General features: G+C 42.6%; 1 protein-coding gene across 1 annotated transcript in view; it reads left to right on the top strand.

Moving 5' to 3' along the window:
- The window catches only part of dnajc8 (DnaJ (Hsp40) homolog, subfamily C, member 8), a 65296-nt gene extending 48807 nt beyond the window's left edge, over positions 1-16489 (top strand). Inside the window, exons 7-9 of the mRNA XM_073028385.1 lie at positions 2208-2299; positions 4125-4200; positions 15972-16489. Coding sequence (XP_072884486.1) covers positions 2208-2299; positions 4125-4200; positions 15972-16091 — 288 coding nt within the window. The 3' untranslated portion in view covers positions 16092-16489. The remainder of the gene's footprint in view (positions 1-2207; positions 2300-4124; positions 4201-15971) is intronic.
- The last annotated feature ends 956 nt before the right edge of the window (positions 16490-17445 follow it).

The following is a 17445-nucleotide window of genomic DNA, read 5'->3' as shown; positions in this document are numbered from 1 at the left end:
CATAGTGCCTAGTCTTGCTGGCATTCTATAGCCTTGGAAGCGGTCAGCTGATCCTGTACCAGGTCAGTGTGGCATGATGGACACAGATTTCGAGTTAACTAGATGTTTACATTTCACAAGTTATTTTGGATTACTTTAAATTTTTAAAGTTTTGCTTTGTTTAATTCAGTTATTTGCATCACTTAGACTCCTGAAAGTGGCAGTATTCAGGTAGTTAGACAAGGTGGTGATGAATGCTTTCATCAGCTGAAGCAATGGGGAGAAGAGTTGGCATGCTTTATTACAGTTGTACAAAATACTGGCCAGGCTGCACTTGGAGTACTGTGTAGCAGTTCTGCCTACCGCACTATGTAAGAAGGATGTAATTAAGCTTGAGAGAGGGTGCAGCAAAGATTCATAAGGATGTTGCCCAGGTTGAGTTGTAAGGAGAAGTTGTATAGACTGTATCTATTTTCTCTCTGGAGCGAGCCGCGCCTCAAAGTGACATGAGGAGGTCCATAAAACTCTGAGAGTTGTAGGTAGGGTGCATAGCTTGCATCTGTTTCCCATGGTAAGTAGGTCAAAATTGATATAAGGCATTGATTTAAATGGGGATCTGAATGGTAAATGCACTTGGGGGACCCATTATTAGATACACCTGTACACCTCGTTAATGCAAGTATCTAATCAGCCAATCATGTGGCAGCATCTCACTCCGTAAAAGCATGCAGACGTGGCCAAGAGATTCAGTTGTTCAGACCAAATGTCAGAATGGGGAAGAAATATGATCTAAGTGACTTTGACTGTGGAATGATTGTTGGTTCCAGATGGGGTGGTTTGAGTATCTCAAACTGCTGATCTGCTGGGAATTTCATGCAAAACAGTCTCTTAGAGCTTACAGAGAATGCTGTGAAAAGCAAAAAAATCTAGTGAGCAGCAGTTCAGTGGGTGAAAACACCTTGTTAATGAGAGGAGAGGTCAAAGGAGAATGGCTGGTCTGGTTCAAGCTGGCAGGAATGCACTTTAACTCAAATAACATGTGTTACAACAGTAGTGTGCAGAAGAATATTTCTGAATGCACAACAGATCGAACCTTGAAGACCATGAATGTACACTCAGTGGCCACTTTATTAGGTACAGGAGGTATTTCATGAAGTATTTGGTTTCTGGAATGGCCTAATAAAGAAGGCGGTTGAGGCAGGAACAGTAACGGCATTTGAGAACATAAATATAGAGGGACCGAAGAGATGTGGATCATGTGTAGCAAGGAGGAGGTAGTTTAGTTTGGTATCATTCTTAGCATAGACAATATGGACTGGTCCTGTGGTGTATAATTTTGTGTACTATAGGCAGACACAGGGAAGGGATTACTACTTGTTACTCTGTGAGCTTTATGCCAGGTTTGAGCTCTGGCTCTTCTCAAATTTTCTTTCTTAGATGGTCTGTGGTTATGTTTGTGAACTGGAGACGCTGATGTATTTCATCATCGAGCTTTAAGATTAATCAGTATTTTAATGTAATTTTAAAAGGAAGTACTTATTTATTCTGTGTTGCTGGTTCACAAGTGTCACAATTGGTCATTTTTGTAAAATATGGTACTGTGCAAAAGTCTCTAGGGTGCCGAAGACTTTTGCACAGTACTGTATTTGTCAATGTGGCGCGGAGAGCAAGTTTACAAATCTGACGGGAGCTAAGCATTTTGAGAATGGCCAGGGTAGGGGTGTGGGACAGTGGTGGAGAAGGAGTGCCTGGGTAGATGGTGGCGTGGGTGCAGACACACCCAGCCCTGAGACACCAGGCAAGGTCATTTGATTCCAAGCAATTGGTTTATTGATCATTACAGAATGTCTCTCTGGTGCTTCCCACTCCCTCGCCTCTCCCTTCCCCTTTTCCCAACCATGATCCCCCTCTCCCTGCCCCCTTCCCACTCTCAGTCCACAGTAGAAACCCATATCAGAATCAGGTTTATTGTCACTCACATATGTCATGAAGTGAATCTTTTTTTGCGGTAGCAGTACAATGCAATACATAAGATTACTGCAATACTGTGCAAAAGTCATAGGCACCATACCTTGTAGCTATCCTACTATCCCTCTCCCACACCTTTTCATTTTGCTGTCTTCCCCCTTCCTTGCCAGTACTGTTTGTCAATAGCCTGGTGAATTTAATGTTGCCTGTTCTATCTGAAACTGCTGGATTTCAATTGCTTTTTCTTTACATCTTACCAGTTTAAGCAGTCAGTGCACAAGCAAACAATGAAGCTGTTTGCTGAGCTGGAGATTAAAAGGAAGGAGCGTGAAGCCAAAGACATGCATGAGAGGTATGGAATTGCTTTGAAACTCATTGTCCTAGATATTCTGAAAAAGCGTTTCTTAACTTGGAAATTGCGCATGCTGAGAAATGTGCCCTTTACACTCAATTCAAAATTAGTTAATTCAAGCTCTCCATATTTTTGCAACGTCTCTACCATCTTGCACTCACTGACTTATAGAAGCATCGGGTCCTGCAAGAATCCCACTTTAAAAAAATTCAGTCTGTTTCAGTTGTCTCCAACTTATAACCTCTTCCAGCTCTAGGAACTTCTAAGTTCTCTCTTTTTCCCTACTCTCGCCTCTTGCCTCTTCTCACCTGCCTAACACCTCCCACTGGGTCCCCTCCTCCATCCCTTTCACCTATGTTCCATTCCACTCTTCTCTCCAATCAGATTCCTTCCCTTCCAGCCTTTTACCTTTCCCTCTCACCTGGCTTCACCTATCACCTTCTAGCTATCCTACTATCCCTCTCCCCCACCTTTTCATTTTGCTGTCTTCCCCCCTTCCTTGCCAGTCCTAATGAAGGGTCTCTGTTTGAACCATGACTGTTTATTCATTTCCATAGATGCTGCCTGACTTGCTGAGTTCTTCCAGCATTCTGTATATTGTGCTTTACTTCATTTTGCCCTCTTGAACGCCCATGTATTTCATCAGTTCATCATTCCCAGCACCTCTAAGGTTCCCAAATCTTAACATTTCTCCTTACCTTTTTCTCTTAAGGTGTAGCTTGGACCTTAGCCAAAGAGTTAGATCTTAAGTCAGAGCCCATGTTGTTGGTTATCAGCTTTTCTTTTTTTGTAATTTATTTTTTTATTGAAGTTCATCATCAAACAAACATTTCCATAAGATGTATTTCAGACATTGTACATATATATCATATATCAGAATCAGAATCAGGTTTAATATCACTGACATATGTTGTGAAATTTGTAGTGTTCATGGGTTCAGCGTCCATTCAGAAATCTGATGGCAGAGGGGAAGAAGCTGTTCCCGAATCTCTGTGTGCCTTCAGGCTTCTGTACCTCCTTCTTGACGGTAGCAATGAGAAGAGGGCATAACATGGGTGATGGAGGTCCCTAATGATGGACACCACCTTTTCACTCCTTGAAGATATCGTAGGTATTACAGAGGCTAGTACCTATGGTGGAGCTGACTAAGTTTAGATACAAGTTGGTGAAATCTTACATTTTTTCTGATAATTTCTTAATTCAGATTTATTTTGGATTTTTTAATCTCCAAATTGCCAGTCATATACCCTTGGAAAATTTAATTAAATGAGGGAAGTCTTTCTGAGGGGCAATTGTTTCTCCTTCACTTGCATTCCCACTACCATATCAAATCCTTATTTTTCATTTCCGAGAGTTGACGCTTAGCACAGCAGTGAAACTGCTTAAGGTTTTGGCTGCCCCTCATCTCACTTGTCTGTGACGGTAGTGTATTGGCATCTGCACCAGACTTTTGAGAGGTCAGGTTCGAATCTGCTGGCTCCTTGCACAAGTTCTACTCGTGGTGGATTGAGCGTTGAGCGAGCAACCCAGCCTCTTAAAACAGACAAATTCTAAAGAATGGCAAGGTTGCTGCATGATGCGCCAGATTGGCATAGGGAGGAACTTTACCTGTACTTTTATCATTTCATTTATGAGACACAATTGTGTGTGCTCGTAAGCAGTTTGACCATTGTGTAGGTGTGAAGAGGAGTTGTGGAGATTGTTTGTGTGTGAGAGAGAGAGAGATAGGGAGTGGAGATAGATGACAAATCTATTTGATTCTTTTTACATCAAAAATTGAACAATATTACAAATGAATTTTCTAATGCACAGTTTCTGAATTCAGGAAACGGCAAAGAGAAGAAGAAATCGAGCAGGAAGAGAAAGCTAAACGCGACAAAGAGTGGCAAAGGAATTTTGAGGTTTGCGAGGCTCTGATTTACTAATTCCCTGTGTTTATCTCCTGGAAGGTTTATGCATTAATAAGCAGTAGTTATGATCTATGCTCTTACAGAAAGTGGCCTTTTCTTTTGAAAAGGCAATTTATTTTATTAACTAACTCAACATTGAGCTGAATTATGTAAAATAAGGTTAATTTAGTCATATCCCTTGAAACGGTCTTAAAATTGATCTATTTCGGATAGAAAATTAGATGCTATATTACAAAGAACTAGAGGATAATTAAAATGCCCAGTGGGTTGCAAGTTCCAAATTTGTGTGCAAATTCTCTTCTACATGAATTTTAAAAAGTTTAATTTACATCATGAGCAAATTTAGCATTCTTACATGCTATCAGACTGAATTTTGCTGCAAAACTTTAGATCCCCTCCATTATGTATGTGGAAATCTCAGACAATGACTTTTGGGAATTGTAAAGCTGAGTAAAACAAAATACAGAAGTTGCTCTGCTTCTCCATATACTTTCTTTCAAAAAAAGTAATCTAACTCAATGACTTATTATTTCTCCTCAATCTTCCTCACCACAATATTCTTCCATTTCTCAAACAAGCTTCTTGTTGGCATTGAGAGGATGATTAGAAACCTGCTCATTATGAGTTGCCTCAATGCTAGAACATCGGTTATTAAGCTGCAGTCTGCAGATGATACTTGCATTTGTACTTGCTTGGTCCCGTATAAACATGCTGATGAGACCCTGGAAAACATGCCACTTCCCATAACTTAAGGGAACTACATCTAAATATGCTGACAAATCTATTTTAACTTTTGTAACTCCCTGGTTAAGACTTTTACTGCCATGTTGCAGGTATTTCATTTTAGCAGTTCTCTAAGAGTAGTCTGTTCTGCTTTTGGCATGTTTGAGTTAAAGATAAGGAGCTATGTTGTTCAACTTAAGAATGTTGTGTCAGCCAGTCAGGATGGTGGAATTGGAAGAAGGTCCTGGAGAACATTGTCGGAGAGGTTTTTGTGACGGACACTGGTGTGGGTCGAGATCTTTTTGGCGGGAGCTAGGAGAACCATAGGACCATAGAAAATTACAGCACAGTACAGGCCCTTCAGCCCTCCATGTTGTGCTGACCCATATAATCCTTAAAAAAAAAGTACTAAACCCACACTGCCCCATAACCCTCTATTTTTCTTACTGCCCCATAACCCTTTATTTTTCTTTCATCCATGTGCCAGTCCAAGAGGCTCTTAAATACCCCTAATGTTTTAGCCTCCACCACCATCCCTGGCAAGTCACTCCAGGCACTCACAATCCTCTGTGTAAAATAAAAACTTACCCCTGATGTCTCCCCTAAACTTCCCTCCCTTAATTTTGTACATATGGGAGAAGACGGGAGGGAAAATGGCTAAGGATACCTTCCCTGTAGCACAAGGTGCTTGGTTCAGATGAAAGGCTTCAAGGAGGAAGGACTAATGCTCCGTTTGGAGCACCCAGAGGAAGACCACATGGTCACAAGGAGAACGTACAAACCCCCTTACGGACAGTGGCGGGAATTGAACCCAGCTCGCCTATAATGTAACGCACTGTGCTAACCACTACACTACCATGCTTTTAGAAGTTGTTAAATTCCCACCAAACCGAGGGAATCCTTGGGTGCTGAATGTATAAGTTGGAGGTGTGAGAACTGAAGTTTGTTGGAGAGCACACAGAAGCCCAGTGAAAGGACCACACCTCCATCCATGTGACCACAGTGTTCCAGTGAGCACTTCCTGGCCAACCTTTGGCAGAGTTTGCACGTCCTCCCTTGGTGCCACTAGCTACATCAGAAAACCACAAAACTGGAACGGAACCAAGTCATCTGTCACTCTGAGGAGCTGATTAAGGAGATTGCTTCATATTGACTGAATGGCATCACAATGCTGTTCCAACCCACCAAAATTTGGAACTAGTCTATTCCAATTGTCAAGTTCATAATGTTGCATTAAATCTGTTGCCGAACAGCCAGTGGGTGCCAAAGATGACTCTTCTTTACCTCGGCTTCAACTTCAATTTCTTTGGCTTTTTTGTAATTTTTGATTTGTTTTCTTCATCTCTACCTTAACCTGATTATTTCTTTCCATCCCCTCTCTTTGATTTGCTTAACTGTAACTGAATTCAGTATCCCAACTTGTACATCCTGAATGAGGACCTGCTACTCATTAATCTGTGGAATTCGTTGCCACAGACGGTGGAGACCACGTCATTGAGAGTATTCGAAGTGACGGTTGATAGGTTCTTGATTAGTCAGGGTGTCAAAGGGTGTTGAGAAGGATAATAAATTAGCCATGATGGAATGGCAGAGCAGACTTGATGGACATTCTCCTATGTTTTATGGTCTCATTAATGCTCCTGCATTCTGATTGAATGATTGAACTTGAGCAAAAGCCCATTGTGTCCTTTGGAAAAATGTACTCAGCAGCGTCTGGCCAGATTGGCTGTCTAATTTACGATGAAATTGCATGTTGTTCACAATAGTATTAAAAACATAAATCACTGAAAACCCTGAAATTTTCACACCAACCATGTAACTGATTTTTATAAAATATACACTTCCCAAAGTACTCTTGTTACGTGACTGGGGTTGAAGCCATACTGGACTTGAGGTAATGGTCTTGTGATGGTGGAGTGATGTCATTTTCCCGCCAGTAGAGATCATGTGACAAGTTTTTTTTACAGGGTATAAAAGGAAGACCCCACCCTGTGGGGAGGGGCAGTTCGTGGCTGGATTTGCCATGTTGACTTCATGCCACTGCGTGATTTAATGTTATGACGCAGTTTAGTTGAAAGATGAAGTTTTATCTAATGCCTAAAGTTTAAAAGGTCATTGCCAGCAGTTTCTTTACAATACTGCTAGTGGAGAGTGAAGATAGGAGTTCGGGAGTTAAAGATCGAGGAGAATCGAATTTCGACGGTGAAACAGGTTCGACCTTATTTGATCCTTATTTGAAAGGAATTCGTTGACTGTTCTAGTGTTAATCTCTGCGGGATAGCAGAAGATTGAGGACAGTGTGATAAAGCAAAGGTCAGTGCCTTTAAGCTGTTACGTTTCATAAAATTCTTTGTGGGAAGAGTTCGACTTTGGAAACTGAAGGAAAACGACGTGGAAGAGAATTTAAATCACCTTAAAAAGTCTCTCCTTTTAAATGGCCTGTGAGCATTTTGAACTTTTGGCAATATCGTTTTAAAGAACTGTTTTTGCAACATCGCTTTAAGAACTGTTTGAGCTGCATCGCTTTAAGAACTGTTAAGCTGCCGCACAGCAGCTGTTTTCCGGTTACGTTAGTGTTTGTTTACTTTTGGGGGGTTTGTTTTCAGTGTTTAATAAACGTGTTATTTGTTATAAAAACCCTTGCCTAACTCACATATATTTATTGTTGCCTGAATACGTAACACTCTTAACATTGTTGCCTGTGTTTGCTTCTCGCTGATAACTTTGTACTTTTATTACACCCATATGTATGCTCAGTAGCCTCTTTATTAGGTACCTTCTGTTCTTGATTTTCTGCTGTTGTAGCCCATTCACTTCAAGGATCAGAGATGCCCTTCTGCATACCGTTGTTGTAATGCTGTTATTTGAGTTACTTCTGCCTTCCTGTCAGCTTGAACCAATCTGACCATTCTCCTCTGACCTCTCTCATTAACAAGGCATTTTCACCTACAGGCTGCCACTCACTGAGTGTTTTTTTGTTTATTGCACCATTCTCTGTAAACTCTAGAATTTAAAAACTCCAGGAGATCAGTTTTTTTGAGATCCTCAGACCACTTTGTATGTTCCAGCAATCATTCCATGGTCAAAGTCACTTGGATCACTTATCTTCTCCATTCTGGTGGTTTGAAGAGCAACAGGACCTCTTGACCATGTCTGCATGCTTTTGCGCATTGAGTTGCTGCTACGTAATTGGCTGTTATATATTTGCATTAGTGGCCTAATAATGTGGCTGCTGAGTGTATATGTATGAAAAGGGTGAATGACATAGCAGTGTGAGCATGGGAGGAAAAGAAGTGTTTGGTATCAAGGCACTGGTTGGCATCCATGAACTGATTCCTCCTGAGCCGTGCTTGACTTGGTAACTCCTAAAAGCAAATGGTGTTTAACTGTGCAAAGTGAGCCTGCAAGGACCTGGACCCATTGCAATTTTCCAATCACCACAATAGGTCAATGGCAGACACAATCTCAATGGCTCTCCACATGGCTTGAGACCATCTAGACAACACAAACACCTACGTCAGGATGCTCTTCATCGACTATAACTCAGCATTTAATACCATCATTCCTACAATCCTGATTGAGAAATTGCAGAACCTGGGCCTCTGTACCTCCCTCTGCAGTTGGATCCTGGACTGTGCGGATTGGTGATAACATATTCTCTTCACTAACGATCAACACTGGCGCACCGCGGGGGTGTGTGCACACAGCTCTGTTCTCTGTATGCACATGACTGTGTGGCTAGGCATAGCTCAAATACCATCTATAAAGATACAACCAAAGATACAAACCAATCTCAGGTGGTGATGAGAGCGCATACAAGAGTGAGATACGTCAACTAGTGGAATGGTGCCACAGCAACAACCTGGCACTCAACGTCAGTAAGCCGAAAGAGCTGATTGTGGACTTCAGGAAGGGTAAGTCAAAGGAGCACATGCCAATCCTCATAGAGGGATCAGAAATGGAGAGAGTGAGCAGCTTCAAGTTCCTCGGTGTCAAGATCTCTGAGGATCTAACCTGGTCCCAAAATATCGATGTAGTTATAAAGAAGGCAAGACAGCAGCTATACTTTATTCGGAGTTTGAAGAGATTTGGCATGTCAACAAATACACTCAAAAACTTCTATAGTTGTACCATGGAGAGCATTCTGACAGGCTGCATCACTGTCTGGTATGAAGGGGCTACTGCACAGGACTGAAAGAAGCTGCATTGGGTTGTAAATCTAGTCAGCTCCATCTTGGGCACTAGCCTACAAAGTACCCAGGACATCTTTAGGGAGCGGTGTCTCAGAAAGACAGCATCCAGTATTAAGGACCTCCAACACCCAGGGCATGCCCTTTTCTCACTGTTACCATCAGGTAGGAGGTTAGAAGCCTGAAGGCACACACTCAGTAATTCAGGAACAGCTTCTTCCCCTCTGCCATCCGATTCCTAAATGGACGTTGAAGCTTTGGACACTACTGTAGTGGTGTGCTACACGCAGCGCTAAAATAATGACACGGAGTCGGTAAACTGCAGTTAAAGAAGATTTTATTCGAACTTCACAGCCTCGCTTTAAAGCCTCCCTGATCCCGCCCTCCCCGGGCGCAGATGCTGTAGGGGGCACGTACTCACAAGTCCTGTCCTGCGGGCTTTTCCCTTTGTTGGTGAAGCAGACCTGGCGCCCTTTTGGGACTGGCCTTTGTGCCGGCGCGCTGGCTATTTGTGAGCCGGTTTGAGTGCGCTAAGAAGTGGGTCGCCACACTGCCTCACTTTTTTTAATATGCAGTATTTCTGTTTTTGCACATTAAAAAAAATCTATTCAATATATGTAATTGATTTGTGTGTTTATTTATTATTATGTTTTATTTTATTTATTATTATTATTATTCTTCTTCTCTCTCTGCTAGATTATGTATTGCATTGAACTGCCGCTGCTAAGTTAACAAATTTCACGTCACATGCCGATGATAACAAACCTGATTCTGATTCAGCTGCTTTCCCAAGTTTGGTTTCTTTCCAGACTTACACAGGTTCGAATCATTAGCTGTTCCTTTTAAAGAATTATTCACAGGTTAGCCTGATTCACGGTTTCGCTATTGTATGTTGTGTACGTCTTTCTTAGAACAACATTTCCTATTAGAATTGTGAGATTAGTATCTTTATGGTCTTGAGTAAAGTTGCAAATCAGTGAAGCTTGGAAGATTTCCTGCTTAGAAAGGAAAGCCAAGCTGCCGGAAGAACTGAGTGTCGAGTAGTATCTCTAGGGGATTGTGGGGGTGGAAGAATGAATTGCTGATGTTTCTGGTCAAGGCGCTGCATTAGGATTATTTTGCTCCAGATTCTGGTATCTGCCTTCTCTTGTGTATCTTCAGTCGAAATTGATTTGAAAAAACAAAACATTCAGATATTAACAATAATGTTAAATTGATATCAGATTTGTGTTTCATTCAGGTCTTGGGCAAAAAGCAGCAGATTGTCCAATCGTAGGTGCTGGCTTGATTGAGTTGTATTATTTCAGCAAATATCCTGATTAGCATCATTTCTCTCGACGGTTCACCAGGTCAGGACTTGCTTTAAAATGTTGAACACAGAACAGTACAGCACAGGAACAGACCCTTTGGCTCACAATGTTGTGCCGAACCAGCTAGAAAGAAAATTAAAAGCCCTCCAAAAACTAGTCCCTCCATGTACACAATGTCCATATTGGGGGTCACTTGGGGGTCCTCGTACAGGATACCCTAAAGGTTAACCACCAGGTTGGATTGCCAGTAAGGAAAGCGAATGCTGTGTTTGCATTCATTTCAAGTGGAGTAGTGTATAAGAGTAAGGAGGTGTTGATGAGGCTCCATGGGGCACTGATGAGACCTCATTTGGAATACTGTGTGCAGTTTTGGGCCCCTATCTTAGAAGGGATGTACTGATGTTAGAGCGAGTTCAGAGAAGATTTACGAGGATGATCCTTGGAATGCAGGGGCTAACATATGAGGAGCATTTGTCGGCTCTTGGACTGTATTCATTAGAGTATAGAAGAATGAGGAGGGATCTTATAGAAACATTTCGAATGTTGAAAGTGTTGGACAGAGTAGATGTGGAAAGGCTGTTTCCCTTGGTGGATGAGTCCAGTACAAGAGGCCACAGTCTTAGAATTAGAGGGTACCCATTTAAAACAGAGATGAGAAGAAATTGTTTTTGCCAGTGGGTGGTGGATTTATGGAATTCATTGCCACATACAGCTGTGGAGGCCCGATCATTGAGGGTGTTTAAGGAGGAGATTGATAGATTTCTAATTAGGGCATCAAGGGATATGGGGAAAAAGCGGGAAATTAGAACTAGATTGGAGAATAGTTTAGCTCACGGTGGAGTGGCGGAGCAGACTCGATAGGCCGAATGGCCTACTTCTGCTCCTTTGTCTTGTGATCTTCCTCACGTTTCTTAAAGGCCTCAAATGTATTTGCCTCTACCATGATACCAGGCAGCGCACACCATGCGTCCACCACTTTGAGTAAAAAAAACCCTTCACATCCCCTTTGAACCTACTCCTTACACCTTCAATGCATGCTCTCTGGTATTAGACATGACTACCCTGAGAAACAGATACTCTCTGAAAGCTCTATCTATGCTTATCATAATCTATAAACCTCTTATCCGATCTCCCCTCGGCCCCTGCCACTCCAACGAAAACAGCCCAAGTTTATCCAGCCTCTCATGATAGCACATGCCCTCTAAACCAGGCAGTATCCTGGTAAACCTCTTCTGTACCCTCTCCAAAGCCCCAACATCCTTCCTTTGTTCAACATTATCCATCCAGCACAAGCTGGAGCATCTTCATTAATGATCTTCCCACTTCCGCATTAAATCTGGAGACTCCGAGGCAGTTTCCTTGACTCCTCCTTCTCCTCTTTTCCCCATCACTTGGGATATAGGAGTATCTGACTGCCATTCCTCTTGGTCCATCTTGTGCGCTAACAGACTGTTCGACATTAGATTTATGTGTGAGCCTTGACTGCTTCCTATTTGAAAGTACAATGGGATTTTGAAGCCAATGTCTTCAGTCTCCATCGTGAACATCGTTAGTACTTTCTTGCTGTCGTTGCCCCTCTGTCACCAATTTCTGATTTCATTTCCCCATTTGATGTCTTAGTTTGAGACTTTGCTTATGCTGTTTCACCATGAGTAGGGTGTGAAGGAAAAACAAGACAAGTTTCATCCACCTCTATCAGATTGACAGCCTTTATTTCAAATAGCATTGTAACGCCAGTAGCTGATGATCTGTGTTAACCTGCCCTGGATCCGTCCTTCCGCTCTTAGTTATCTATAGTCGAAATTGGACCTCCAGTGTTTTAAGCGTGCACTTTCTAAGCCTTGTGTTTCTATCCCAACATGTCATTGCACTCTATTCTATTCTCGTAACTGGTTCTTCCTTACCCTTCAACATCTGTTTTCAACAGGCTAGACCCTCCAACCCAGAGTCTATATCTGTCAGGTTCTTTCCTCAAAATGAACTTACTTCAAAGATTCAAAGATCAAATTTAATGTCAGAGAAATGTATACAATATACATCCTGAAATGCTTTTACTTCGCAACCCTCCACAAAAATAGAGAAGTGCCCCAAAGAGTGAACGACAATTAAACGCGAGAACCCCAAAGTCTCCTCTCCCGTGCATAAGCAGCAGCGGGAAAACAGCTCCCTCCCCCCTCCTGCAAAAAAACAACACATTGGTACTATCACTGAGCCCAAGTGTGTGCTAAGCAATAGCAAAGACACAGACCAAAGTTACCCCAAAGTGTTCACATTTCATCCGACATTCGACAGACCAAAGGTTCTCTCTCTCCCTGGCAAGGGAGAAGGAAGTGTCCCCCATTTTCACAGTGAGCGGGAGACATAACAACAACCTGCTGGTTTATGATGTTAAAAATCCGTTTCATCGCTTTTTTTTTGAGCTCTGTATCCGAAGATCGCAAAGACCTCAGGTCTTCGGGCCCACAGCGTAAGATTTTCCGGCCTCCCCGACGACACACGAATCTCCTGCCGTGACACTGATCCTCAATCCGCCCGTCTCCAGAGCCCTGAGATCTTGGGCTTCTGAACATGATCGAGACTCTCAGGCCAGACCCTTGGCAGATCGAATAACGGCCAGTCGTGGAACCCCGAGAACGGGTCCCATTCCCGCAAAGAACCGAAGCCTGCGTGTAACTCCAGGTCAGGGTTTTCAAAAGAACCTAGAAAGGGAAAAATAAAGATATTAAAGGTAGAAATAGAGCTGTCAACATTTTTAGTCATTGCCTCCTTTCAGATGTCTCCTAGTTTTGACCTGGTCTGATTTGTCACTCAAAAGTCATTCAGCTGCCAGAGCAACACTTATTTATTGAGATACAGCACAGATGGGCCTTTCCGGCCTTCTGAGCCACGTTGCCCAGCAATCCCCCAACTTAGCCCTACCCTAATCACAGGACAGTTTACAATGACCATTTAACCTTTCAGCCAGTATGTTTTTGGACTGTGGGAGGAAACCGCAGCACCCGGAGGAAACCCATACGGCCACGGGGAGAACGTACAAATTCCTTACAAGCAGTGGTGGGAATTGAACCCAGGTTACTGGTACTGAAAAAGTGTTGTGCTAACCACTGCACTACCGGGCAGCCCCAGTTTTGTCCTGTGTCTACTTGGGTCTGATTAGTTGCACAAGAGTCGTTCAGCTGCCAGGGCAACATGTAACACCAATAACAGGAATTCTGGAAAGCATTAATTCAGATTCTTGATATGTTGTCCTCTTGAACTGTGCATTGGACAGATGTGATGAATGTTTTTGTTATTCTAAACTTGACTACGTATTATGCCATTGGAGCTGGCACCAGTTTGAGAGTAATTGAGTCTCCATCAAGAATTATATTTGCTTTTATGATTTTTCTTTAAAAGCAATTTTGTTCCAACAGGCTAAATGACCCTGAAGAGATGATTGAATTTATTTCTTTTTTTTTTAATGCAACTGTAGTCACTCAGCTATCCTCTGGCTAAGTCATCAGCCTGGCCTGTGGTTTGTGGGCACTCCAGTACTGGGAGGCCTCAGCCAAGACCTACTGATGGGCTCTATGGGAGGACTTTTGGGATGCAGAAAAAGCCACTTGCCTTGTGACATTTAGGGCAGCAATGAAGGTCCTCCATCTCTGGTGGTGTTCAGGGTTTCCTTTATTATGTCAGCAGTTTCCTCTCGGTTTTCACTGCTGTCAGTCATACAAATCCCAGGTGGAAACTCGGGAATACCATTGCACAATGATGAAGGAGGATTCTATATTGCTGTTTCCATTTAAAAAAAAATTGTTTTACCAGTCAGGGTTGTTAGCTCTGAGCTGAACCCCTGAACCTGAAGGACCGGTTGACCACTCTTAGTCTGGTCTCAACCCTTTGACCTGTTTGGCATGGGTGACCCTACCAAGAGCCAAAGCATAAAGCCCTGACTCCAGCCAGCGTCGCTCTGAGTCATTGAGGCACGCAAGCCTCCAAACCACGACAAGTTGTGATCCTCTTGGAGGAGGTACAAGTCAAAATGTCTTTTAAGTACTAGTTGTACCTGCCTCAACCACTTCCTCTGGCAGCATTTTACATATACCCACTGCCCTCTGTGTGGGGAAAACCACTCTCTGTGAAGTAAAAAAGATGCCCCTCATATCCCTTTTAAACTCTCACATCTTGTCTTGCATATCCACCCCCTAGTTTTAGTCTGCATTACCCTGGGTGGTGGGGTAGAGATGCATCTCTACCAAAGGAGGTGAAAGGCACTCCCTCCCTCTGCTAGCCTGCAGGTCAGCTTTGTTACACCCGCTTAGCTAGCAACTGCACCCCCCACCCCCCCAATTAGGGTCACTTGAAGGCATGGGAGCAGATGGTGAGTGGTCGTATGAGCAGCTGGTACGTAACCAAGTCCTGGTTATGCGCCCACTGACGCTAGCCAGACGATCTCTGAAGAGTATTGATAATGGCTGGGGTTACCAGTCTTGTAAAGGCACTGCCCAGAAGAAGGCAATGGCAAACCACTTCTGTAGAAAAATTTGCCAAGAACAATCATAGTCGTGGAAAGACCGTGATCGCCCACATCATACGACACAGCATGTAATGATGACATCATATGACACAGCATGTAATGATGGCGACCCTGGGAAAAAGACATTCACTTTATTGATGGGCCTCACGATTTTATAAATCTAAAAGGTCACTCCTTAACCTCCTACACTTCAGGGAAAATGCCTCAGCCCATCCAGACTCTCTTTATACTTCAAAACTTTCCATTTCTAATAATATCCTTGTGAATTGCTTTGCGCACCCTTTCTGGCTTAATGGCAGGGTGACTTGAGCTGCACAAAATGCTCTGCAAGTGTGGTCTTTCAATGCGGTAACATGACCTTCCATCATTGTACTCTTGAAGTCCTTACACTTGAATGGGGCTCTACGGTGAGGTGATCTGACAGTTCAGTATCATTGTAAAAACTGAAGAATTTGTATTCTTGTTTTTAAATTTTGCCGTGGATCTTCCAGCAACCAACTCTGTTCTCTATCTGGGGAAGTTTTAATTTCAAAGCCATTAAATAAATCGGGTCATTTAATGTGAGCCAGGATGAAAAATATTCTTTTTCAAAAACATCATAGTGGTGGCAGATAAAATGAAGGTGGAACTGTTAATGGTTGCAATCACAGCTGTATTCAAATTCTTGTTCCAGAAGTATTCTTACTTTTTATCCCCCCCAGAGTAAACCCTGGTTGCTTTTGTCCTTGCACAATTCCTCCAATGCTAGATATCACATGAACAGAATACAAAGGAAAAGTCCACTGGACTCTTCCAAAAACAGAACATTGACTGAAATAGTGAAGAACCTTTGTCACTTCCTTCCTCAACACCCAACAGTGTGAGCTCTCTGAAACAGAAGTCTGGGCCTTCTGCAGACAAAGGGTGTGCATGCAGAGTGATTAATTTTCAAACTGATAAGGGTAGAGGTGTTTGAGAAAGATCAGTATCATTCATTTTGTTGATACAGAAATGCTAATACTTTTGCACTTGTCACTGCAGGAAAGTCGAGATGGCCGTGTCGATAGCTGGAGGAACTTTCAAGCTAACAAAAAGGGCAAGAAAGAGAAGAAACAGAGAAGCTTTCTCAAACCCCCCAAAGTTAAAATGGAGCAGAGATAAGAGTACTGTCTTTTTACATAAAATAGGAAGGCACAAACACAAACAAATATAACAATGTTTACTCCAGAACATGTTCTTTGCTTAGGAGTGTTGTTTGCAAAATAGTGGCAGAAGTGATCATTTTCCTATCCATTCTACTGACTCATAAGTGTTGTAGCTATAAGTACTTTTGACTTTCATCCCTGATAATCTGCACAGCAGGGCTTCACTGCTCCTCAATTCTAAAACAACATGATGTAAATGTACAGTATAAAAGAGGTTAATAACGGCCTTGTATCTTTTTTCAAAACCTTTAATTTTTAAGCCCTGTAATTTAACGTTTTGTACCCTTTTTGTACTGTGATGAACAATTTGTCTATCTTTAGTCATCGAAGGTCATTAAAAGTGTTTGGAAATAAGGAAGGATGCCCTTTTGTTTTTGAAATTGCACAAGAGTTTTTCAACATAATTTGCCTGTTATGTGCATTGTTCTCCCCTGTGACGGTGTGGCTTTCCCCTGGCTGCTCGTTTCCTCCCACGTCCCAAAGACTTACAGTGTACTAGGTTAATTGGTCACATTGGTGTAATTGGCTCATTGGGCTGGGCCTGTGGACATGTCATATCACTAAATTACAAAAAAAAAATTAGAAATTACAACTGAATAACATTTTGGTGCTTTAATGTTCATGTTCTTGGGGAAACTCAAAGTATTGGCTATGAAAATATGGTAGCTACTGGCACATGGAATCAATGTTTAATAGTACAGCACAAGAATAGGCCATTCGGCCCACAGTGTTTCACCAAACCAGCTAAAAAGCAAATCAAAAATGCCCAAACACTAATCCCTCCTACCTACACCATGTCCATATCCCTCCATCTTCCTCACATCCATGTGCCTGCCTAAACATCTCTTAAAAGCCTCTTCCACCATACCAGGCAGCGCATTCTAGGCATGCATGACTTCTAGAGTAAAAAAAAAATTGCCACTCACATCCTACTCCCTCTCACCTTTAATGCATGCTCTCCGGTATTAGACATTTCAGCCCTGAGAAATGTACTCTGTCCACTCTATGCCTCTCATAGTCTTGTAAAACTCTATCAGATCTCCCCTCAACCAACAACCCAAGTTTATCCGGCCTCCCAGGATAGCACATGCCCTCTAAACCGGGCAGCATCCTGGTAAATCTCTTCTGCACCCTCTCCAAAGCCACAACATCCTTCCTATAGTGGGGCGACCAGAAATGTACATGTAACCCTCAGGTTTGGGCGGCGGAGTTAGTCTAGGGAAGACCGTCTCTGACCCCGCCAAATGTGTGAAATCTGAGGTGAAACACCTCTTGTTTGTGTGGATGCTGCGTGATGTGTAACCCGGTTA

This window comes from Hemitrygon akajei, chromosome 24 (genome assembly GCF_048418815.1).
Source record: "Hemitrygon akajei chromosome 24, sHemAka1.3, whole genome shotgun sequence".
Classification (NCBI taxonomy): Eukaryota; Metazoa; Chordata; class Chondrichthyes; order Myliobatiformes; family Dasyatidae; genus Hemitrygon; species Hemitrygon akajei.
This window is presented reverse-complemented; position numbering and strand designations above follow the sequence as displayed.